Source organism: Megalobrama amblycephala, linkage group LG11 (genome assembly GCF_018812025.1).
Source record: "Megalobrama amblycephala isolate DHTTF-2021 linkage group LG11, ASM1881202v1, whole genome shotgun sequence".
Lineage (NCBI taxonomy): Eukaryota > Metazoa > Chordata > Actinopteri > Cypriniformes > Xenocyprididae > Megalobrama > Megalobrama amblycephala.
In genome coordinates this window covers 12073979-12100912 of record NC_063054.1, presented here as the reverse complement: position 1 = coordinate 12100912, position 26934 = coordinate 12073979, and the positions used below count along the sequence as shown (strand labels likewise).

General features: G+C 43.1%; 1 protein-coding gene across 1 annotated transcript in view; it reads right to left on the bottom strand.

Moving 5' to 3' along the window:
* lama4 (laminin, alpha 4) overlaps positions 1–26934 on the bottom strand; it is a 65462-nt gene that overhangs the window by 34897 nt on the left and 3631 nt on the right. Inside the window, 8 exon segments of the mRNA XM_048206159.1 lie at positions 660–669; positions 671–829; positions 831–842; positions 1294–1394; positions 3318–3532; positions 3635–3715; positions 5259–5386; positions 5632–5733. Of these exon segments, the coding sequence (XP_048062116.1) occupies positions 660–669; positions 671–829; positions 831–842; positions 1294–1394; positions 3318–3532; positions 3635–3715; positions 5259–5386; positions 5632–5733 (808 nt within the window).

Below are 26934 nucleotides of genomic sequence, written 5' to 3'. Positions count from 1 at the left end.
GATGTCATAGGAAATAATGTAAATCCCCGTTCTTGTATGCAGGTGGCCAAGTGGCTGTGTGGGTGTACAGATCCCTTAACAAAATCATGACTGACGGGTTGTGAGAACAGCTGTTCAACTGTTCTGCCCAGGACAAGGGCCATGAATACTGACATTTTGCATTCTCCCACCAGATTCACAGGCCAGATGGAAGAGGTATTGCAGTCAAGAGGAAAACAGCCATGACAGTACTGTTTAAATGAATTAACACTGTTGCCAAGTGAAGATTTTATTACTGGTTGTTGGCTGTTGGCTGCTTTCATTAAGGGGGTTTTGGTATGGTTCTTTTGAAGTCAGAGTTTGGTTTGATGAGTCTTTTTAAACCACGAAATATGGCTTTTAAAATAAGTATGTACCCTAGTGTCAGCCAAATAATTTATATAGAATAACAACAATCTTATATATAGAATAGAATAGAATAGAATATCAACAAATAAACAATCTTGTTCGTATTGTATTGATAATGTGATTCATGCCAGTAATGGAACAGAATATTTGATACACTTCTCTCAGTATGCACTGCCCTATATGAAAGAATTTTTGCAAAAGAGAATAGGTACTGAAATTGGCTGAACCTCATCCAGACGTGAATAAAGGCATATGCAGTGAAACAGACTCACTCTTGCAGCCAGGATGGGCTGTAATCCCAGAATCCTGGCAGGCAGCGCTCGCAGTACCGGCCTCCAGCCCCTGAGTGGCACTGGCAGCTGTGTGTAAGAGGGTGGCAGGTGGCACGAAGGGCAGCAGAGGCACATTCACACCGACGGCAACCCATACAGCTGCTAAATCCAGGAATAACCCTCCTACACATAAAAAATTAGAAGATTCTCAAGATTCACATGCTCAGTGTGCATGTGTGTGCATTTAAGTATACCGATAACCAGTAATTTCACTTTTGCGCTTTAACCCTTTCAACTGGAAGTGTAAGCTAATTAAGAAAAAAACAGACACTTGACACAGAGGTATCATTTTAAAGCATATACTTTCCAGTGTATATATTCCAAAATCATATCTATTACGAAAAACATACTGATTTGATATGTATCATATATCATTCAAAAAGTCTCAAATAGAATAAAGCAAACATATTTGTTTCACTTGCAAACTATAGTATCTGTTTTGATTAATCACACATAACAACTGTAGAATTTGAATTAATTAAAACTTGAATGAAATCTTTACAGAGTTAAATGAATATGGATATATATAAGGTGACGAATCATATTTCCTTGAATGTGTCGTGAAGGTCTTTACCTCACACCTGTCACATAGGTGGCCTGTGACCCCGGGCTTACAGTGACACACACCTGTCCTGTCATCACATGATGCAGTACCACACTTATCACACTGACACTCTGAAACACAGAGAGAGAGAGAGAGAGAGAGAGAGAGACTCACCATAACAACCCTCTAAACAAGGAAAACTGTAATGTAGATGAAACATTCATGCAATATAGGAAACATTATTAAGAACAATCTAACTTGACAATATTGTATTAACCATTGACGTTAGTTTGGACGCAACTATCTATGTCCGATGACTGGAGAGGTTGGAGAAACCTGTTAGAAATAATTATTTTTGCTATCCTGTTTAATTCAGCTAGAAAGAAATAAATTACATTAAGAACTGCTAGAACTACAATCTCCAAAATACTCCATATACTGTATGATGACCAGACATCCCCATTTACATAGGACAGTACTGGTTTGACAGGGTCTTTCAACAATTCAGTTTGCAATCATCCGGTTGCCAAAAGCATTATATGCTTGCTGCTGCACCTTGTTGCACTTAGTGCAATGCATGAACTAAGATGACAAAACCGATACACTGAGAGAAAAAAAAAAAAAAAAGGTTTAAAAAAAAGGCAGCTGTGGTTACCAGAACTTTACCCTAAAAAATACAGAAGCAACATTTAAGTTTTTCAATTTACTGAAATAATATTAACATACCAATTTTAATAAAATCTGTTTTTACCTTTATAATAAACTGAAAACCACCTAAAAACATAGGTGGTAAAGAGAAAGCCACATGATAAATCAAAGTTCATCAGACATTCACACAAATTCAAAACACCATCATCTTAACACACGTCAACAAACATTAACTTAACAACATAATATGTAACATAAAACCCTAACCCTCAAAGGTGAATGTGATTTACCAACATCTTTTATTGATCCTGGAACAAAATTTCAATCAGCCAATCAGATTTGATGGACAAGTTTACAGTTTATGTCAAGTTTAGGCTTACATCCAGGGTTAGGTGCTTAAATGTCAGTGTTATTCACCTATCATTTCTCCTCTGATTTTGGAAAAGTTAGGTGAAACAGGTTATTTTGGAAAAGTATCAAATGTAGGCTGTCACACGGAATTCTGGAAAATTGACAGTTTACAGTTTTTACAGTACAACTGTCAGTTTACAGTTTTTTTTCTGTAAATTATGACATTCTTTTAAACCACCAATAACTGTACATTTAACAGTATTTTACTGTAAAATTACATTAAATAATCCCATTAGATCTATTAGTAAGGGAATTTACCATTAACCAATTAACAGGTTTTACTAAAGCATTTTGACAGTCTTTTACCTTTAAAATTAAGATAATTTTGTATAGTGTACTTTGATATTCATGAGAAATGCTCAAACAAAAATGTATTACTAGCATCTGAAAGATGTTGCAGGAGTTTTGGCTGGATGTGGTGCAGTTCCATTAGTACATAAGAAAACTGTAAAGCTTTTGTTTGATAAAGGAGAAGACAAACTGCTGAGCCAAACTGCTGAGCCATTCCCTTAACGAATGGCTGGAAAATAATTTGGACCTACTCTTTAAAGTCTCCTTGAAGATAAGCTTGATAAGAGCAGTTTTCAATGTTTTCACATATTGAAACATGCAGTCAGGGTGGAACATATCAAAGAGCTTGTCTTTTTTTTAAAAATAGATTTTTTTTATGTCACAGCCTGGCAAAGCTACACATAGTTGTTAATGCTAACTATCCCAGCTGGACTTGAATGCTAATATTATAGGTTCTAAGTTTACTTTATTAACGTTTAGCAAGTTATATATGTGTACATAGAAACTAAATATAATACAATCTAACTGCAGAGGAATTTTGACTCCTAAGCCACCATATGTCGAGTGAATGGGAGTAATCAAATACATTTTGCCATAAAGTTTACAATTTTAGAAATTGAGATATGTATTTGGTCTCTTGTCTACATATTACCAGATAACTTTTCACATGGTCAGCAATATATTTTACCATTGCCGGCACCTACCCCGACAGTCCTTAGCACTGATGGCATCACCATAGAAACCTGGAGCACATCTTTCACAGTTGTCACCAGTGGTGTTAGCCCAGCAGTTCAGACACTGGCCCGTCACATTGTTGCACTCATTGAAGATAAGGTTTGGGTCTGAGTTGCCATTACAATCACACTTTTTGCAGGAATTGCCCACCTCCATGGGATTGCCATAATAACCAGGAGCACATCTTGGTGGTCAGAGAAGGAAAATGTAATTAGGTAGTAAAATACAAAAATCTAACTTAAAAACTGTATATATCATGCCATTTGTGGGGTAAAGAAGAACCAACCTCTCGCAGTAGTGTCCAGCATATCCCTCCTGGCACACACATCTCAGAAAATTACCCCTCTTATCACAGTGAGCTGCAAAGCTGAGAAGAAAAAAAAAAAAAAAAAAAAAACAAGACTCACCCTAGAGGATACTATTACAAGATTTCCACACCTTTTGAACAACTCAGCACTCACAAAGAGCAATATCAGTAAATTCATTATTGAAAATTCCATGGGCCTCATTTATCAATCTAACGTAGCAACAAGCGCAGATCTGCACACAGAAATCATCTTACGACAGGGTTCATGTGTGATTCATGAAACATTCCTGTGCTGCCAATCCCATCGTACGAATGATCGTCCGTTGATAAAACAATCGTCATTTAAATATCACACCCCTAAAATTTAATGGTTTAGGAGCCGCGCCACGAGTTTACGACATAGAGAAATTGATCTTACTCCAAAAACAACTCGTAATTTAACCTGTAATTGCAAACAATTACATTAATTTATATGCATATTAAATATTAGTAAATAAAACTAAACATTTACGGTAATACTTTACATTAAGGTTCCCTTTGTAAAGGGTTTATAAAGGTGTTTGTTAATGAGTAATAAGTCATTTACAGATGCATTATAAATCATTAATAATGCAGTTATAACTGCATGAATAAAAAGGGCGACTTTAATGCAATACCTGCCAATTAGCGAGCCGTTTTTAACTCACATGTTATAAATGCTTAATAAATGTATTTATTAACACTTATTTAACTTATTTAACTTATTTATTTATTTTTGGTTTATTTTTTGGTTAAACCACATTCCTGGTTTATTTCATGATGCAACAAAAATTGACTATCATAATTAGACTGAAGGGTGTTGTATTTTTGCTTTTCTTATTAATATCTCATGACTGCCACATTTCTTACTATGTTGCTTACCAGAAGTTTCTGTCTTAACCATGATACTCTCCAAAAAAGTCATGATGCCTATCCACAGCAGTGTATAAAAACTGATTTATTGTTTAAAGGTGAAATTCCAACTTTATTTTGAAATAAAACAAAAGATAATAACCATAACTTGATGAGATATTAATAATGAAAAATTTAAGTCCAGTATTAGTTAACTGTGGACCTTAATGTAGGGTGGACACTTATGAAACATTTATTCATGAGTTATAAAACCTGGCAGATTAAACCAGCTCATGACCAACTAAGGACCAGCATAAACCAGCTCAAACCAGCTGCCATGCTTCAAAACATACCTAACCAACATATGCTGTTTTTTTCAACAAGGGAGACAGAGCCCTGCCTTTTACCTTCATGGAAGCCGTATCATGGACAATACATCAAAATGGATTACCATCAAGGAATCACTACATTTGGAGCACCTATCTCCAGTATACTGGCTGACCTGAAATTCCTCCACCAAATTTGACTGGCGCAGAGTACTAATAGTAAGATATGTCCAGGGTTCGCCAATCAGGGGAACTCATATGCCAAGATGCTTTTAACTGGATAATAAGGACTCAAGTTATCTTAAAAATAAGAGCAAGAACAGTTTCTTCCTTTTTTTTTTTTCTTTTGTCCATATTGCTGTTATGGTTTTTGTCTGCGTGATTTAGGTATAAATGTCTGAGCTCACTTGTTAGACTCCAATGATAGTGGGCAGGCACATGGTCTACACATGAAGGTGCCATCAGGAAGAAACACAGGTAAAAATCCATCTACACAGTGCTCGCAGAAATCTCCAACAGTGTGATCTTGACATTCCTGAAACCCAGGAATCAAAAAATAAGTACGGTGCATTTTAACAATAAAAGGTCTAAATCCAAAGGCTGGTTACACTGCCAATGTTACAGAAATGTTAATCTCTGTCAACACCATATGTGCACACCATAAGTTACCACATAGATGAATTTCAGTTTTGTGTAGCTTGTGTTTTTTTTTAAAGCACTTACATTAATAAAATAATTTTAAATGTTTATAATTTAAAGAGTTTTAAAATGAATACTTACAATGCATATCCCAGTGATATCCTCACAGCTTTCAGCATGGCCTTTACAGTTACAGGGGAGACAGGTTTCCTGTTCACTCAGGAAGAATCCTCGAGCACATACCTGCAATGAAGTCATGGCCAAACATGAACTATCAATAGTCATGATATGAGGGTGTTGCTTCGACTACAGTCACTTCATGTTTGAGGTATTTATTTTTATTAAAGCTTACATATTTAAACTTTTTTTCTATTTTGTTATATGACGTCAGGGCTGTACAGTGGGATATTTGGCTGTCACACGTCATACAAAAAAAAGGTCTGTGCAATGAGTAAATTTACCACAGTAGCACACATGCGATACAGTTCTCTTTCAAACATTCGCTCAGTATTTCACTATGGGAAACTATGTGACCGATCCTGGAAGCACCAATTACATCACGTTTGTCAGTTGGTAGACCAATCACGACTAGGGTGACCACCCGCCCTGCATTTTGCGGGACAGTCCCGAAATTGGGAGCTTTGTCCTGCGTCCCGCAAGACGTAAGTAGTGTCCTGCATTTTTTTTTTTTTTTTTTCAGTCCTGAAATTACAATACCACAGTGAGAAATATAATAAAAACTGTCACTGGCATTTAAAAATCTATTTGTGCAGCTGCCATGTTCTAGCTGTGAAACCCACAAACGCAATCGTAGAGAGAGGTTCCCTTTCGAAAGGGAACTAAACTCTGTGTTTGAACACGCTACGGGGAACCGTCACTCGTGACAGGTGTTCGAAATGCCAAGAATGACAACACTCCAATCCTATTGGCCGGCGACAGCCTATGACGTCATTATGGCGCAAACCGTGACATATAAAGGGAGTGCCTGAGGAAGCAGTCAACATCTTCTCATCTTTTCGGGACTGTCTTGTTCGTGCCATTGTTTCACAAACTTCGGTAGGAATTTTCTCCATTTATGTCTGCAAACGTTCAGGAGAATGTGTTCATCCATGTCCCAGGGGTTTGACACTTGATTTACACGTTTCTGGCATTTTTCTGTCTGGAGAGGAGCGAACGCATAGACGGTGCTTTCTATGTGTGTTTGTCGAGCGGGACGCTCCGTTCTCGTTTGACACTCTTCCCGAGGGAGGAGGTGTCTGCATCTGTGCCTGGTGATTCTAGCCCCGTGTATGCTGAGGCAATACGGCGGCTGCAATCATAGGGCTCACAGGTGAGCTCGTTGGAAAGTCTGAGAGAATTATATTCTCTCTCGGCTTCCCCGGAACTGACGAGGATGTGTTGTTGGATGACGGTCACGTCCATGTTTGACGTCATCACGTCCGATAGTGAGCGTACCTCTGGCTGCTGGGTTTGCGGAGCTGCTGTGTTTTTGGGACGCGCTTTTCGGCGGGCTGCAACTGCCGTGAGAGCGTGTTAAGAAAGGGGCCGCGCGCAGACGGTTCAACAAATGGTTCCTTTCTGTCCATGAATGTTGCAGCTCCCATAGACTTTCCATTCTCTCCTGATCTCCGCGTTTGAGATCAGGAGGGCATGGAAAAACCCCTAGCCATTCAGATTTGGATCTGAGCCAGACAGACGGGAGGAGGAAGAAGAGAGAGTAATGGGTGATCGATTGTAAACACCGTTGCGTTTGTAATCAATCCCCCAGCTATTTAAAGGGCAATTTATATCTACCCTCTCCTCTTCTTCTTTCACCTTCCATATATATATATATATATATATATATATATATATATATATATATATATATATATATATATACTTTCTACTTGCTCAGGTGCTTCTTTTACAGTTAGGCTGTCGGCTGGCCTTTTGATAATATTTTTCTAAGGCTGCCTTCTGGCTTGATAGTGAAAGTGCTTTTAGGCCTAAAAGAACTTTTGATTTCTTCCTTCTTCATTCATTAAAATAAGGAAGGAAAATCTTCGTTCTACTAGCCGCAGGAAGGTAAACTGGTATTTTTGTTTTTAAAAGTGTAGACCTTGTTTTTCCTGTATAGCTTTCCTGAGCATGTAGTCAGTAAAGTTAGAAGGGTTTTTTTGGGCAAAATAACTGTAGCATTAGGTTGGCTAGTTTTCAAAACATGCAGACCGCTTTATGGCTGCTATTTTGTAGCCTCCTATGTTAGAGTAGCTTCTCAGCTAATACTTTAGCACTCGTCTCTACAGTTATTTGTGTGCAGGACGGCTTATCGGCCGCCTGACACTGTTTGCTTGCAGTGCTTCATTTTCTCCTCATATTTGAAGGATTTAAAATGAAGCCCAAGCTTTGCTTGGCCCAGTAGGCCTTAGTTAGCGTTAGGTTTAGGTGTTTTGTTACATCACCTTTATTATTACTATCCCTGTGAGGTTGTATAGTTCCTAGTTCTGGCCTCCTTCCGAGGGAGTTGCTGGCCGTATGCCCATTCCCTCTTCCATATTATGTAGGTGCTATGGCTGAGGTTAACAGCTAAGGTTATAAGCTGTTATTAGCATTCATGGTGCTGTTTTTCCCAGGTGGTAGGCCCTTATCTTTGAGAAGATAAGTTATGCAGTGCTGCTAGGCCCCACTTTGTAGAACTTTGTCATGCTTATAAAGTCTTAGCATGAGCCCCTTGAATTATATTCAAGTTTGAGTATATGGTGCTAAATGTTTTAGCTTTCGTTCTCAAGGGTTCAATACAGATCTCAGATCTGTTTCATGAAAACATTTATCCTGTTTGGATGGCATGTACTACAAAGCACTTACTTTTGCTTTGGGTTCTAAGCTTTAGCCCTACATACTTTCACATATATGAGCTTACTCTAGTACTGCCACAGGTTAGCACCTGTTTCTGTGATAGCAGGCTGTGATTAGCCTCTATCTAAGAACTTGGTGTTTTGTTGTACTCCCCGGTTAGGGTTTGTGTTTCTCTGAGTGCATCACCTGTTGGATTGCACACTCAGGTTGAGTGTAGAGAGATTTATTCTGATTAGAATAGTATGATCTCTGTAGCTCCCAGTCGATAATGACCACAACAGCTGTTATGCATTTGCTGTTAGATTGTTGGCTCTTTATTGTAGCCTCTTTCTTAATACAGCTTGCTTTTCGGGTGCTGTTGGTTTGCGATCACGAGTTTGCTCATGTATTTTAGCACTGCCTCAGGCTTATGCTCACTTTGTTTGAGGTGGTAGGCCTTGTAGGCCTCCTTAGACCGTGATAGCATATTTATGTGTACTAGGTACATTGCCTGTTGGAATGTGTAGGCTTAAGCTCAGGTTGTGTAGCTAGTTACCCACAGTTATCATGTAGGGTCTAGAGCTGGTCCCCTTTGAGCTTGGGCCCTGTTTTGGCCACGGGCTGGCGCCACATGGTTCTGAAAGTAGTAGGTTCTGCTAGGCCTCCTTTTTGGTTTCATGGTGGCCCAACTGGGTTGGTTATACCTAGACTCTTCCATGGTTGTGTCTTGCTTTCTGACTCACACCACCATCGGCCACGCCTGCTTCTGTTAGAGTAGGCCCTATGTCAGGCCTCTCATACCCCTTTTCCACCAAGGCAGTTTGAGTGCTGGTTCGGAGCCAGAGCCTAGTTTCAAATCAGTTCTTTGTCTTTCGACACACAAAGCACCAGCTCCGAACCAGAAAAAGTGGTTCGTAAGTAGCACCAAAACATTGCTGGGCTAGAAGTAAGAACCGCTTGCATCAGGGGCTGGGGCGGGGTTACCGTGACCAACAAGAAACTTGTGACCGCCATTTTTGAAATAGCAGCTAATCGAGCTAATAGCAGCTCGATCGTAATCTCCGTCTATATACAAATTACGGCGAGCCGTGTTTGGATGCCGATGTAGGTTCGCAAAGCCATGAGCATCAACAGTAGTGAAACATCCGCGATTGTTTATAGAAGGCTTGTTCGAGATGCATCGGAGCAGCGCGGACCGATTCGGCGGGTGCCGCGGATCCGCGGGAGCGTTTGTAGAGCATACGACTCCTTGTACTTTTGGATCGTTCTCGCGGAGCTTTGATGTCATGCGCTGATCACTTTGCGAGAAGCTGATCCATCTCAAATGAGCCCGGTGTGTTTGGCGCTGCGGCGCTAGCTTTGCTGTGAAATATGAACCGTATACAGTGACGCAAGACCTGGCTCTGTGCTGCTGTCTAGCCTGTGGAAAGGCAAACTGGTTCTTAGAAGACTCATCAGTTGAACCAACTCTGAACTAGCACTAGCTCTGAACAAGCACCTGGTTCGTACTGGTGGAAAAGGGGTATCATAGAGTTATGTGCCGCAGTGTGTACTCCTCTTATTTAAGTATTCGAGTACTTGGCCTACTGGCTGGTTTTGGTCAGGTAGTTACCACTGGCTGATGCCATGTGTTTATGGAAGCAGAAGGCCCCTCAGGGCCTCCTTTTAGGTTGCATTTTGGCACAGTTGTTGTGTTGGCTTCTATTTTTGACTCATCACCATGGATGGGTCATGATTGCCACTAGCTGACGCCACATGTTTTTCGAGTTGTAGGCCTTTTTAGGCCTCCTTTGTATCATGTTGGAGCTTGGCTTTGTACTCCTCTCGCTTAGAGAGTAAAAGGTGCTTTTACCGAGTACATTTTCTGAGTGGCTTGCCTCTCAAGGTGAGGTTGTGCATTAAACCAACTGTTTTGGGTTTATGCATTTTCTTCCTTGAGAATGGTTTCCTTTAGCTCTAGTTGAGCTAAATAGTTACCTTTTTTTTTACTTGGTTCTATTTTGCTCCTAGAACTTTAGTGGGCGCTAGCTGACGCCGCGTGTGACGGATAGGCCTTTGGGGCCTCCTTTGGGAACATGCTAACATATACCTTTTGAGTTTCTTTGACATTCTTTACTGAAGAAAGTAAAAGGGATTTTATGTCGCTGGCTGGCCAGGGCTCCGGCTGACTCATTAACCTCCTTTGTAGTGGTTTTTTTCTGCCTGGATCTTGATAACACTGTCACGAGCTGATGCCACATGTCTGCTGAGGTTATAGGCCCATGGGGCCTTCTTTAGCGCGTGATGGCATACGCTGTACTCCTCTTGCTTAAAGAGTAAAAGGTTTTTTACCGAGTACACTGCTCGTTGGATTGTGTTGGACGGGCTGTTTCGTGGGCACTCACAGCTACCTAATTACTTGGTTGGTCATGCGCTCAGCATGCTGGTCGGCCTCCATGACTATGTGCCTACAGTATGGTCTGTCTGTTAGGTTGAGCTTCGTACTTCCCTTTGGGTTGACTGTGTAATTGTGCTTAGCTCCCTAAGCTGGTCATTGGTTGTAGACTTCTGTGAAGTCTCCTGTTCAGACTAGCCCTAGGCTGGTTTGTGCTCCCCTGTACCATGGTTTTTCTAGCGCACAGCCTCCTCAGTGTTTAATCAGACACTGAGTAGATCCTATGATGAGTAGTTTATACTCGGCTCAATACGAAGGTTTATAGCGCTCAGCTGAGTTCCGCTCTCCAGGATGCTCATCTCTGCACGTGGGTTTGAGTTGCTTACTGCTCTTTCGCAGTCGCTCTTATCTGCTCTCCTCTTGGAGTTTGCGCTTTGGAGATTCTGTATATCAGACAGGGCTGGCCCAGACTATATTTGTCTTTCGCTAGATTAGTGCGGCCTCCTTGGTGGCATCGGGGGTGATTTTGTTCCCCTCTAATGACTGGCCGGGATTCCGTTCAGTCTCCTGCCACATTCCCTTTAAGGGACCACTTTCCACGGGTTGTTGGTCCCAGATGCCTTGAGCAGCCTTGGAAGGCCTTCCACGGAAGGCCTCTTTTAGGCTCAGCTTGGGCTGTTGGCCATAGGGAATGCTGTCACTGACAGCCTTGGAGAGTTGCTCCCGGTTTTTCCCTGGAACTGCAGGTCGTTTGTCTAGACATTTTGGCATGCACTCTCCTCTAGCATGGCAGCGTGGGCATATCGTTCCCCCATTGCGTGTTCAAACGCAGAGTCTCGTTCCCTTTTGAAAGGGAACGTCTCAGGTTACATATGTAACCATGGTTCCCTGAGAACAGGGAACGAGACTCTGTGTTGCCCTGCCATGCTTCGGGATGCCTGCTGAACAGTCCCTCAAAGACGAGTAGGTGTTGACTGCTTCCTCAGGCTCTTCCTTTATATGTCACTGTTCGCGCCGTAATGACGTCATAGTCTGTCGCCGGCCAATAGGATTGGAGTGTTGTTATTCTTGGCATTTCGAACACCTGTCACGAGTGACGGTTCCCCGTAGAGTGTTCAAACGCAGAGTCTCGTTCCCTGTTCTCAGGGAACCATGGTTACATACGTAACCTGAGACATTTTCCCGCTGATGACAACTGAGTGGACAGTGCAAAGGAATAAGTATGGGCCTCATGAAAGTCGGTAAACACAACTACACCAGCAAGGATTTCATCTCACATACTGGATAAGAACCTCAAAGCTGATTTAATGATGATTTAAAGCATGTAATGCATGTAACGAACATGCACCGATCCCGTGGATGCTTGAGCGGCATCCACGGAAATGGTCGCACACTTAGGGAAAAACTAGATTTTCTCCATTAATTTTAACCAATAAAAAAATTTATTGCAACTTTCAGACACAACTTTCTTCTCACGTTAATACTCAGTCCCCTTTTGAGCCTATAGAGAGCTGAATTGAATTAAAACTCCTTTTGCTAAAGGCTGCTTTATTATTGGCTCTTTCGACCGTGATTAGTGAACTTCACACTTTATTGGTTCATAACTCTTAATGCAGTTCACTATGGATTACTTGAGAATAACTCTTAAAACTAATCCAGCGTTTGTGCCCAAAGTAAGTGAGTCAGCTCTCGCCTGTAAACAGGTGGATTTACTGCTTTCCATTCGCAGCCTTTTCCCTCATCAGAGGATGAGGGGCATCATTGCCTGTGCCTTGTCCATGAGTTGTGTCACTATGTAGACAGAACGAATGCACTAAGGAATAGTAATTAGTTATTTGTTTCATGGGCTGATTCTCATTTCACGTCAGCACCTGTCCCACTAAATACCTGTTTGTTTCTATGGCTATCGATTTAATTAGAGTCCTTGGTTCAGGTGTGTCTAATTAGTTTCTCCCTTCATGTATTTAAGCCCTGTGTTTTGTTTTGTTTTGTTTTGTTTTGTTTTGTTTTGTTTTGTTTTGTTTTGTTTTGTTTTGTCCTGTCTAGTTGTCTGTCGTTTTTGCTATTTTCTGGTTGTTCGGTTTTTGTTTTTGGTATTCTTGAGAAACCTGAGCATTTGTGTTAGTTTGATGTGGTTATCAATAAAGACTGCTGCACTAAGTTTCAGTTTCATTTCTGCTGCAAATCCAAGAGTTGCTTAAGGATACATGCGAAATTTCAAGTTTCATACTGGAGCTTCTCTCTTTCTCTCTTGCATCCACCAGCCGGAGTGTCCTTGATTTACACAAGAGGGCACTCCTCCTGTCTCCTTGGCTTTACCATCATGACCTACACTTCCCATAACCCATTGCCTGGACTCATTATTGTTTGATCTCTTCCACCTGTGTGTCATTACCCTTGTTATCTCTGTCAATAGCTGTGTCTTATTTCGAAGGCTGTGTCCTCCAGAGGTCGCATTCGAAAGTTGCATATGTCATTGAGACTGTATCATTTCAGAAAAGTAAGTAGGACACTCCGAATGCGACCTTCGAATGCGCCTGTGACGAGCAGGGTGGGCGAGAGCCGTGAGGGAACGGCGCGAGGCCAGTGACGCGAGAGATCATGAGCTCCACCTGCAAGGTGCACCGGTCTTGAGTCTCTCACGGAGGAGCTCCGGAAGCATAAAACGAGGAGCGACGACAGTGAAGGACGAGAGAGGACCAGGCCTGGACTTTATTTTATGTTTTATTATGTTTGTGTGGTCGGCAGACGTCCGCGAGGCATTACTTTCATTTTGTATTTGTTTATTTTTAATTAAAGATTTATTGAACGTTCGCCGGTTCCCGCCTTCTTCTTCCCATACTTATGAACTGTTACAGCGCCCTTCTTTCATAGGAATTCAGAGGATGCAAGAGGTGTTTCCTTCCTGCTGCAGATAGCCCACAATTCTTTGCGTCACTTGTTAACAACTGTCATTTATTTGAAAGAAAAAAAAATGGCAGCGTAGGCAGATGTACATACAAGCGAAGATGTGTTTAAATGTAAGTAGTTTCAAGCTTGTTTTTGTTTTAAACTTTGTTCTTCTTAATATCCTCCTCCTTTGTCTCTGTAACAGATATCTATAGTACATAGGCCAGCTCTTCAAGCATTAACCAAAATAAAACAAGTAAATACATTTTCTTTTCAAATTACTTTACAAATTTATAAATAATTTTCATTAATTTGCTGAGAGTGCAACGACGCTGCAGTGAACGCTTTGGCATAGCAATGTGATACTTCTTGTTTCCTTTCCTGCCTGTGTGTCCTACAAAGGAAGTCTCATTTAATTCTGGTTAAGGACACTCAGTATACCGCATCCTTCACAGAATGCATCATCTGGAGGATGCAGCCTTCGAAATTAAATGAAATGAGACACAGCTTATATATATCAGCTACCAGTTTTAGCTACTTGAAAGCAGTTGGCAACACTGTTTTCCTGGTTTCATGTATCTTGGTTTTTGATCTTCTGCTGGTTAGGGCCCAAGGGCCGATGGTGTGAGAACCCTATTGTAATTGCTCGGCCAATTATTCTTCTTCTCCGAAATGAATCGCATTTTTGGGGGCCTAAACATGCTCGAAAACTGATGAAACTTTGCACACGCGTCAAAAGTGTTGAAAATTTACGTCTGATATGGGTTTCAGAATTAGGTGTGGCAAAATGGCTCGATAGCGCCACCTACAAAATTTCAATTAAGCGCCCTTTGTGCTATATTTTATGTACAGTTATGAAATTCGGTAGACACATGTAACAGCCCAATCCCTACAAAAAAAAAGCCCCTGGGTGCAAAATCTGTAAACCCAACGGGAAGTGAGATATATTGAATTTTCTCTGCTAAATTTTGGCAGTTTTTGCCATTTTCACACGTTGTATTTTAACGAACTCCTCCTAGAGCTTTAATCAGATCAAAATCATGTTTGGTCAGTCTAATCAGTTTTCGCTGAAGGGCGTGTCTGGTGGCGGCCTGACAAAATTCGATGTTTCACCATGAAACAGGAAGTTGTTGTAACAATCTTTGCGTCTCTGAGCATTATGTGACAATTAGAGCCCCTATAACTGAGTTAAGGAAGTATTCGGAATAAGTAGGAAAGGTCATGTGAGAGTACCTCTGTCATGCTAAGATTGGCATGAAAATTAACAAAGTTACTCAAAAAGATGCTCTGTGAGCAACATTTCCATAAAGATATTTGATGTCTGATCCAAAAATAAGATCACTGACCACAGAATATTTGTCAATACATCATAAGTTCGTAAATAAAATTTACACAAATATGTTTGTTACTGTATTATTGCAGTTAATTTTAAAGAAATGTGGGGGGAAAAAATGATGTGAAAAAAAAATCCATGCTTTGGACTTACTCTAATCTGTTAGTCAAATGTATTTGTTTTTCTCAAATTATATATGGTTTGGTTCAACCTTAAATTTTGATTTAATATCAAAAATATTTATACTTCAAAGACAAAAACTTTCATACAATGTAAAAGGATTATTTCTCATAAAGACCATATCACTGAAAAAAAGTGTTTTGTATTTACATGATTTAATCATGTACATCAGTTCCACACACGGGACTCTTGGGGCAAAGGACCGTGGGAAGCTGAGGCTTCCTGTTTTCATCATAATTTCTGCTTAGGAGGAAGAGTGGGATAAACCAAACCTCTTCTTTTATAGTGTGTGTTTGTGTATATGAGATTTGAGAGTTGTAATTCATGATGTTTATGTTGTTTATGTTGTTATATTGTGGAAAATGTATTGTACAATACAATACAATATTTTTAATTTTACTGACCTGAACAATATATTATATACTATTACAGTTTTTTTTTTTTACAATCGCTAGGACCACTTTCTCAGTAGTCACCTTTTCAGAACTCTTCACACAGTGAGCACAACAGCAGTCTATGTGAGCTAAACTGTAGATTATTGTTGGATTATTTTTATTTATTTATTTTTTTGCACAAAATAATGACTACATCTTTCAAATTACATAAATTCTTTTCTCATTTGGACACAACCATCGCCAAAACTTTATATACAGGCCAATTTGCATGTTTACATACTTTTTTCAAAACTGAAGTTTAGAACCTAACATAATACAAAACTGAATAAAACTGTCATGATTGAACACAGGAAGCAGATGCAAGTAACGCCGTTTATTTAACAACAAGCAGAGAGAGAGTACAGTCAATGAAATGTGCAGGATTTGGTTGGCGCAGGGACTGGGATGATCGGTTGGTGAAGCGAGGTGGTGACGTGAAGAGTGGCGGTGAGATGATTCCAACATCCAGACGTGAGACGAGACACGATGACAATCAACCTGGGACTGACGACGAACAACAGGGACTCCGGTCAGGAACAGACGAGACAACCACGAACAGGACACCAAACAACGATCTGACAATGGAGATGAGAATGAGGTGAGTATTTAAATGGGTGAGTGAATGAGCAGCAGGTGGGGACGGTGATGAGTGGCAGCTGGATCCACTGATGATCCACGTGGCCTGGACACACCCACAAACACGCTCGCACGCATACATACACAAACACACCCACTGCTGTCACAACACAGAGCACGCGACAAGAAGGAAACAATGCATCTGTGAACCGTGACAGTACCCCTCCTCCTAGGAACGCCTCCTGGCGTTCCCCGACTCCCTTACCTGTCGATTGTAATCATCGATAAGGGTGTGATCCAGAATGTCTCTGGCAGGAACCCAACTTCTCTCCTCCGGACCGTAACCTTCCCAGTCCACCAAGTACTGAAATCTGCGTCCCCTCCGCCTAGAGTCCAGAATACGATTTACCGAATAAGTTGGTTCCCCATCTACGAGACGCGGCGGTGGGGGAACCGGGGCTGGCGGATTAATCTCAGAACAAAAAACAGGTTTAATTTTGGAAACATGGAAGACGGAATGAACCCTCCTGTACACTGGAGGGAGTTTGAGGCGGACTGCCACCGGACTAATGATCTTGGTGACAGTGAACGGACCAATAAATTTAGGAGCAAGCTTATTAGAAACGTATCGGAGAGGAATGTCCTTAGTAGAAAGCCACACTTTTTGACCAACGACGTAAACCGGAGGCCTTGACCGGTGGCGATCGGCCTTGGCCTTGGTGCGTTCCCTCATTTGGAGGAGAGTCTCCCGGGCTCTCGTCCAAGTTCGGTGGCACCTCTGGACAAAGGCGCGGGCAGAGGGGACCGCGACCTCGAATTCCAGACTGGGAAAAATAGGTGGCTGGTAACCTACAGTACATTCAAACGGAGATAGGCCCGTGGACGACACTGGTAAAGTATTGTGTGCGTACTCCACCATTGAGAGTTGCTGACTCCAAGAGGAAGGATTCTTAGAGACCATACATCGCAACGTTCGCTCCAAATCCTGAATGGCTCTCTCAGTCTGACCATTGCTCTGGGGATGAAACCCTGAGGACAGACTAACAGTCGCCCCCAGCAAGCTACAAAATTCCTGCCAAAATTTGGAAACAAATTGGGGACCCCTGTCAGAGACCACGTCTACCGGGAGGCCATGAATCAGAAAGACGTGATCAATGACCGTAACCGCTGTCTCCTTGGCTGAAGGTAATTTGGGCAAGGGGATGAAATGAGCCGCCTTCGAGAACCGGTCCACTACGGTCAAAACAACCGTGTTCCCTTGGGAGGGTGGGAGGGCGGTAACAAAATCTAGCGAGATATGGGACCAGGGTCTCGAAGGGACTGACAGCGGTTGAAGTAACCCATCCGGGGCACGATTGGAAGTCTTACCAACGGCGCAGACTGAGCAAGCCAAGACAAAATCGCGAACGTCACGAGCCATGAGAGGCCACCAGAATTGTTGCTTGACCAAAAACTTAGTTCGACTGACTCCTGGATGACATGCTACATTGGAACAATGACCCCACTGAATGACCATGGACCGTAATCCCTCCGGCACAAATAAGCGGTTTGGTGGACACTCGAGCGGAGGCGTTACCCCTTCTAGAGCCGACTTGACTCTCGATTCGACCTCCCATGTGAGTGTGGAGACCACTAATCTCTCGGGAAAAATGCACTCGGGAGTAGACGGGCATTCAGAACGGTCAAAAATACGGGACAAAGAGTCGGGTTTGATGTTTTTGGAACCCGGGCGGTACGAGAGAGTAAAATCAAAACATCTGAAAAAAAGTGCCCACCGAGCCTGCCTGGAGTTCAATCTTTTGGCAGTTCTAATGTATTCTAGGTTCTTGTGGTCGGTCCAGACGATAAAGGGTACCCCAGTGAAAAAAACGCTCATGGGTGCATCTTATCGTCTGCGGGAGAATGCTGGGACAACACTGCACCTACCCCCACCTCTGATGCGTCGACCTCCACCACAAACTGCCGTGATGGATCAGGGGCAACGAGAATAGGGGCCGAACGTAGTTTTGGGGGAGGTCAAGGCAATCAGAGGCGAGGCTAGTTGGCTGAAGTTGCGAATGAAACGCCGGTAAAAATTGGCGAACCCCAGAAACCTCTGTAGGGCCTTACGGGAATCTGGATTTGGCCAATCCACCACAGCCTTAACCTTCTCAGGATCCATGCGCACTCCCTCAGTCGACACGATGTACCCTAGGAAAGGAACAGACTGTGCATGAAAAATGCATTTCTCCGCCTTGACAAAAAGCTCATTCACTAGCAACCTCTGAAGCACTCGTCGAACGTGCTGTACATGCTCCTAGAGAGATGAGGAAAAAATCAATATGTTGTCCAGGTAGACATATATGAACTGATCGACCATATCTCTCAGCACGTCATTGACGAGTGCCTGGAAGACTGCTGGGGAGTTGGAAAGCCCAAACGGTGTTAAAGGCGGTCTTCCATTCATCACCCTCCCTGATGCGGACCAAATGATAAGCATTTCTTAAATCCAACTTTGTGAAGACGGATGCTCCCTGCAACCTCTCGAAGGCTGAAGACATTAACGGCAAAGGATAGGTATTCTTTACCGTAATGTTGTTCAACCCCCGGTAATCAATACAAGGTCGCAGGGAACCATCCTTCTTCCCCACAAAAAAGAACCCCGCCCCCTCTGGAGAAGAGGAATGGCGAATGAACCCGGCTGCTAGTGAATCAGAAATATATTTCTCCATAGCCTCTCTTTCGGGAACCGAAAGTGAATATAACTTGCCTTTAGGCGGAGACTTCCCTGGTAATAGGTCTATGGCACAGTCGTAGGGACGATGCGGAGGAAGAGAAGCAGCCCTAGACTTACTGAACACCTCCTTCAGGTCCTGGTACTCGACAGGCACGTTAGACAGATCCACTGCTTCCTCCTGTAAGACAGAACCAGAAACAGACGTACAGGCAGAGACAAGACAAGACTTATGACACTCCTCACTCCAGGCCACGATGGAGTTCTGGATCCAGTCTACCCGGGGGTTGTGTCTGGTGAGCCAAGGATGACCAAGGACGACGGGGGTGTGAGGGAATCAAAAATAAAAAATGTAGTCAGTTCAGAGTGGTTTCCAGCGGTGATCAGGGTGATATCTTCTGTGATGTGGGATATGGTGGAAGGCTCTGTCCGTTGAGTGCATGCACAGCGATTCTGTTGGTGAGTGGTTTGAAAGGAATGTGAAGCTTAGTGGCGAAAGATTGATCCATGAAGTTACCTTCTGCACCGGAATCCAGAAATGCACTGCAGTTGTGGAGGTGATGCGACCATCCCAGTCTCACCGGAAGGAGGGTGGATGTGGTTGAGGACTTTCCAGCGGAGATCCCACCCGACAGTAGCCTCAAACTTACTGTCGGGCTTGCCCTTTTAACGGACAACTGTAAGCGAAATGTCCAGCCTTACCACAATACAGGCAAAGTCCTTGGGACCTCCGCCTCTCCCGCTCCTCCCGGGAAAGCCGAGCTCGACCCACCTGCATGGGCTCATGATCTTGAATGGGACTGACCGTGTCCCCGCTGCTGGACCTCATAGTCTCCTCACTCCTATAGGCTGGACTCCTCCGCTCAGCCCTGGTCAGCCGAGCATCCACCCTGAGCGCCAGGTCGACGAGACCGTTGAACGTAGTAGGGAGGTCCAGCGCGTAGATCTCCCTTTGAACACGGTCAGCCAGCCCATGCAGGAACATGTCCCACTGCGCCTCCTCGTTCCAGTGACACTCTGCCGCCAATGTACGAAATTCGATGGAATAATCAGACACCGACTTCTCTCCTTGGTGTAGTTCCGCCAACTGCCTGGCGGCTTCTCTCCCCGCGACCGAACGGTCGAACACCCTCTTCATCTCTGCGGAGAGTGACTGGAACGAGGCGCAGCATGGGTCTTGGTTCTCCCACACCGCCGTCCCCCAGAACGACGCCTTCCCTGTCAAGAGCGTCAGTACGAAAGCCACTCTGCTTTGTTCAGTGCTGAAAGTGCGGGGCTGCAGAGCAAAATGCATAGTACAACGCGTTAGAAAAGCTCTACAAAAACCTGGTTCACCTGAATAGGCTTCGGGCACCGGAAGTCGAGGTTCCGAAGTGGCGGCACTCTCTGGTGTGGGTGGGAGGACGGCCGGTGTGGGTGGCGCAGCGGGACCACGAAGCAGCTGGACCACGAAGCAGCTGGACTTGCTGGGTGAGCTCGGTTACCTGCACGGCTCTTCCCGTCTCGTTGAGATTTCTCTCCTGTGACTCCATTCGACGAATGCTGCTGTTGACAAAATCCTCCAGGGAAGTCTGCTGTGTACCTGCTGCTTCCGTTCCTTGGTCAGATCGTTCTGTCATGAGGAAACAATGCATCTGCGAACCGTGACAAAAACAGCAATGTGCTACATGTCTATAATATGATTGACATTGACAAAGTGTGTTTGTTGTTTGACATCCTTTGCTTGTGTTATTTAATGAGTTGATCTGAGACATGTATAAAGTGTTTTGGTAGTTTTAGTGCATTTTTAATGTGAAATTTACTTCTGAGCCAAGCTGTAAGTTGGTAAGGAGAACTGTGTGAAGAGTTTTGAAAAAGTGACCTAGGTATTGAGAAATGTGTCCTACCAATTGTAAAAAACAAGCATCCTATAATGCTACTGAGTGGCCTGATAATGTTGGTACTGTAGTGTAGTGAGAACTGTTTAATTCAATCAGCTCCTACTGCAAGGCAGAACAAAGCTGACCTTCATACATCACACCCTCTGACTGTTTCACTTCTGAACTGTCTGGTGTGCACAATGGACTTTAGCAATCTCTTTTCCAATTTAATTTTTTAACTGATCTTTTGATCAATAGATGGACTGACTCTCACCTTTTTCATACTTTTATAATTACACATATAGAGACAGAAAAATTAAATGTTGAATTGATGAAAAGATTGAATTTTCTACAACTCAATGATCAGACAAGTCCTTTGTGCAGACCCCACAATATATTATTCTAGAACCAGCTAGGTTCGCAACACACACCTTAACAGATACCTTGTGCAAACACTCATCGATAAGCCAGTTGTCTATACTGCTGCCTATACTGTAACTTTACCTCCATGATTTCATCCTGCCAATCAGACTACAACCCCCACCTCATTGATCTCTCCCAATTCTGTCGTAGACCATGCTGGTCTAAACAAGCAGAAGGAGCAGCTTTAAAGTTTAAATTATATAAGCCTACAAAAAACTGACATGAATCATCATTCATCTTATTTTTGTTGTATTAGGCCAGAGAAGAAGAGTCCCCCGCCCCAACCATCCCTGAGTGAGCTTGTTTTCTCTCAAGGTTTTTTTTTGTGTGTGTGTCTGTGTGTGTCCACTTTCTGGAGTTTTTGTTCTTTGCCACAGTTACACTTTGGCTTGCTCAGTGGGTGCTTAAAAGACAATTAATATTCTGTTAATTGCACTTGAAACTATCGAATGAGAACAGAATAATTTAATTGATTGGAGCTTAATAATAACATTATCTTCTGCAGAGCTGCTTTATAGTTGAAAGTTGTAATTATAACTGAATTTATTGTTTTCTAATTGAAGAGTTTTTGCATAATTGATTCTGTTTGTTCCTGTTTATTACGGTAAAGCTATTCTGAAGCAATCTGTGGCCCCATCCACACGGAGACGTGTTTCTGTGAATACGCACAATTTTTTTGTCGGATAGCCATTTCATCCACACGGATCCGCCGTTTTCAAAAGGTGAAACTGCTATTTTTTGAAACCAGGTCCCAGAGTGGATAAATTTGAAAACGCCGTCTTTGCATTTTCGTGTGGACGGGGCCATCTGTATATTTTCTGAAACGATGATGTCATCATCCCACGTGTCGACCCTAGTCAGACGGCGCTAACACTACAAAACAGCACCAACAACAGCAATAGCAGACTCTAGATGCTTGTGTTCATGCTGCAGACGATACTGAGCCAAAATAAAGCGTTATTTCTAAGCTTTACTATAGTTTGAATTCAGCGCACAAGGTTTATGCACATGCTCCAAGTCTTCTTCGCTGCTTTAAGTGCATTTCTGTGACAGAATTACAGTGCCACATAATGGTCTGGCATGTATACTACATCAATTTGAGTCGTTTCAGTGGTTTCGTGTGGACGCAGATATTTTTTGAGACAAGGAAAAAAAAAAAGAACGGTTTAGGGTAAGCTCCAGCTTCGTGTGGACGTAGCCTGTATTGTATAAAGTACTTACTATTTACTTAAACATGAAATAAATGTAAACCAGAGTTGGCTTTAATCTAAAGTCATGTTTGAAAGACATTTTGAGCTCTCAAATCACTCGCACATGCAAAATGACTCAGGCCCGGTTTCACAGACATGGCTTACCCAGGATTAGGCCTTAGTTCAATTAGGATATTTAAGAAGCTTTTATAAACGTACACTGGAAAAAAAAAAAAAAAAAATCACTGGTGTGCATCTAGAGACAAAACAATGGCACTGACATATTTTAAGATATGTCAGTACAGGTTGCTTTCAGTTAAAACAGCTCAAACATGCATTTTAGTCTAGGACTATCTTAAAGGGGTCATATAATGCCACTTTTACAAGATGTAAAATAAGTCTCTGATGTCCCAGATGTTACATTTCTGTTTAGTTAGTTTCATTTTCATGGACTCTTATTTTGTCACTTTCTGTCACATGTGTTCCTTTGTTTAGTTTTCCCGCTTCTCCTTTGTTGTCATGGTTACTAATATGATTTGCGATCACTCTCAGCTGTTTCCGTTTAATCCCCTCATTTACCTGTGTATTTAAGTTCCTGTGTTTTCAGTGCATGTGGTCTGGTCTTGTTTACACTTATGTTCATGTTATACTGTTGCTACCCTGTTGGAATCGCCTGTGCTGTATTAAAGACTTACTAGAATACTCATCTTCTTTGTGCGTTTATGTACAGCATCTGTAACAGAAGACCGGACCAGAGAGTGATTATGGACATCACGTCTATAAATGTTGCCCCAGTAAGGGACAACATAATGTTGAGTGGAGCAACTGTTTTTTATTTTTCAGAATGGCCGAAACCTGGAGGAATATATAGAGGAGTTCCTCAACACTTGCCACCGTGCCAGCTGCGATGACGTCTGCTTAATGGAGGGCTTCCGGTGTGGACTGGACAACGACATTCGCTTTGTCATGCCCCAGGGAGATCCATGTTGGACCCTTAAGGACTACATCCATTTTGCACTGTGGGTGAATGGATCCACATTCACAGTGGACAAAGCGGATGTTGACAGTAACATCAACGTCCAGCCTCACCCCGCAGACATCTCGCAGCCCAACCCGTCTCCACCCCAATTGACGGACTGTACGCCAGAGCCCCACTGCAGACTGGATGCTTCTGCCTGCCATGACCGGTGAGCCGGTACCTCAGGAAAGGAGGACAACGCACACCATCAACCTGGAGCCGAAGCTTATCGAAGTGTCTGACCAGGGGTGTGAGTCGACGTCATGTTCCAGTACCTGGGGGATACTCGTGGAATATGAGGGTATGGATGCGAGTCCCACCACCCTACCGCCACTGAGAGAGCACCAGCTGGACTTATTGGATGATTTTGGTGAGTGTGGTGAGAGTCCGTTCAAGTTTCCCTTGCTCCAGCCAGTATGTATCATCTTCAGTTTTGTTAACCCCACCCAGTCTCCCTCTCCCACCACCTCTTGAAACTGCCATCAGGACTGCTTTGATTTTCATTGGGTTTTGTTCTGTTCTCCCGTCTGTCCCTCTGTCCTCAGCCTCACCTACCACCCAGTTGTCAGTGTTCCCCATCAGTCCCGCTGCATCTCCATCACCTCCTCACAGTGGCGTGGACACTCCATGGACCTGCCGGGAACCACTTCTTCATGGGTGTCTGAGCCCATGGCTCTGCCTACAGCCTCTGAGCATGCTGGTCCACCTCAACCGGTCGTCTTGACTCCTACGCCGACGCTCCTTCCACACTCGTTTCCGGCAGTGACCATCAGCCATTCGGCCTCACCGGGTTCCGTTGGACCATCAGCTCTACCCTGGTCAGACCTCGCCACGCTTCTGTGTCTGACTTATGTGCCATCCGTTGCCCTCCACCCCTTTGGCTCGGGCAAGCTCCACCTTCCCTGAGACATCACCTCCGCCAACGGTCACCCCAGCTCAACCACTGGCTTCCGGATCCCTACTGTCTCCTCAGAGGGTCATCGCTTTGGCTCAGTCATGGCCACCCTGGTCTTCAGCGTTCCATCACTCCCTCGGCTCCCATGGACTTTCCTGACCAAGGTTACAGTTCCGTCAATCGTCACCAGGATGTCGATGGCCAAGTCGACACAGTGGCTCCTCCCTCCATCAACTCCACCGTGGGCTGTCGTTCTGGTCGGACTCTGGGTCTGCACCATCGGGTCTCTCTACACTTCTCCTCCGTGGCTCCATCTACTCCCCCATGGTTTAATCCATTTGCCTCTACCATCTCTCTGCCTACTCCTCTCTCCATCCCTGTGCCTTCTCCTTGCCCACCTCCCAAGCCCCCACCCTCCCTCCCTGTTCTCTTCTGTTACGGCATGAGGATTTGCGATCACTCTCAGCTGTTTCCGTTTAATCCCCTCATTTACGTGTATTTAAGTTCCTGTGTTTTCAATGCATGTGGTCTGGTCTCGTTTACGCTTGCGTTTGTTATGCTGTTGCTACCCTGTTGGAATCTCCTGTGTTGTATTAAAGACTTCCTAGAATACTCATCATTTTCATGCGTTTTATGTACAGCATCTGTAACACGAGTGTGTGAAGATTTAGCTCAAAATACCCCACAGATCCCTTTTCTTTTTTTTTTTTTCTTTTTTATAGCATGTTAAATTTGTTAGTTTTTGAGGGTGAGCAAAAACTGTTTTTGTGTCCCTTTAAATGCAAATAAGCTGCTTCTCTCAAGAGGGCGGAGTTTCACCTCAGACTCACTGAAAATGTCAAACCGTTTCAGCCTTTTGTTCAAACCGGAGTTGGACAATGATGGAGACTCAAGAAGTGACAACATGTAGAATGCAACAGGACATTTTTGAATGGTTAGTTGATGAATTTATGTAGCTGATGTGGAGTTAACTCTCAAAGTTATTGATTAGATATAGATTATCATGACAACAGAATAAATTGCTCGTGTGGGAACTGTTATAAGATGACAGAGCCAGAGAATATATGCTGCATGAAGATAGAACAGGTTTAGTTTAATTATGGTTATAATTTGTCATGTTGTCAACTTTCTTTTATGACATGCTATTGCAATTGTGTTACATGCCATATTGCAATAAAATGGCCTCACCCCTTTGTTGTGTTTTCTCGGGTGCAGGGTTAATGTAAATTTTAGGGTTAGTGATGTCACCAACCAGGGAAGAAACTCACTGTAGTCCCTACCAGTTGTTTGTTAGTCCTTAAACAGTGAATTCTTTAGAAGAAAATATCTCCCTTTGCATTGAACTTTGAGTGTCCTAACTTTGCAGATGTTGTTTATGCTCAAACGGCAACATTACAAACTAACTAAAGTTAAAAAAGTGAAATCACAATGAACCACCCCTTTAGCCTTGTCTGTGAAACCGGGGGTCAATCAATTAAGCCAAAAGTATACTTCCTTTGTCCATAGTCCACTTCTTGATGTAATTTTCACCATGACCACACTCCGCAGATGTCCACACACAAAAAAATCGGGCGATAATATAAAATTACATCATGGAGTGTAACATGGACAAGGGAAGTATACAGTGGGTACGGAAAGTATTCAGACCCCCTTAAATTTTTCATTCTTTGTTATATTGCAGCCATTTGCTAAAATCATTTAAGTTCATTTTTTTCCTCATTAATGTACACACAGCACCCCATATTGACAGAAAAACACACAATTGTTGACATTTTTGCAGATTTATTAAAAAAGAAAAACTGAAATATCACATGGTCCTAAGTATTCAGACCCTTTGCTCAGTATTTAGTAGAAGCACCCTTTTGATCTAATACAGCCATGAGTCTTTTTGGGAAAGATGCAACAAGTTTTTCACACCTGGATTTGGGGATCCTCTGCCATTCCTCCTTGCAGATCCTCTCCAGTTCTGTCAGGTTGGATGGTAAACATTGGTGAACAGCCATTTTTAGGTCTCTCCAGAGATGCTCAATTGGGTTTAAGTCATGGCTCTGGCTGGGCCATTCAAGAACAGTCACAGAGTTGTTGTGAAGTCACTCCTTTGTTATTTTAGCTGTGTGCTTAGGCTCATTGTCTTGTTGGAAGGTAAACCTTCAGCCCAGTCTGAGGTCCTGAGCACTCTGGAGAAGGTTTTCGTCCAGGATATCCCTGTACTTGGCCGCATTCATCTTTCCCTTGATTCCAACCAGTTGTCCTGTCCCTGCAGCTGAAAAACACCCCCACAGCATGATGCTGCCACCACCATGCTTCACTGTTGGGACTGTATTGGAAAGGTGATGAGCAATGCCTGGTTTTCTCCACACATACCGCTTAGAATTAAGGCCAAAAAGTTCTATCTTGGTCTCATCAGACCAGAGAATCTTGTTTCTCACCATCTTGGCAAACTCCATGCGGGCTTTCATGTGTCTTGCACTGAGGAGAGGCTTCCGTCGGGCCACTCTGCCATAAAGCCCCAACTGGTGGAGGGCTGCAGTGATGGTTGACTTTCTACAACTTTCTCTCATCTCCAAACTGCATGTCTGGAGCTCAGCCACAGTGATCTTTGGGTTCTTTTTTACCTCTCTCACCAAGGCTCTTCTCCCCCAATAGCTCAGTTTGGCCGGACGGCCAGATCTAGGAAGGGTTCTGGTCGTCCCAAACGTCTTCCATTTAAGGATTATGGAGGCCACTGTGCTCTTAGGAACCT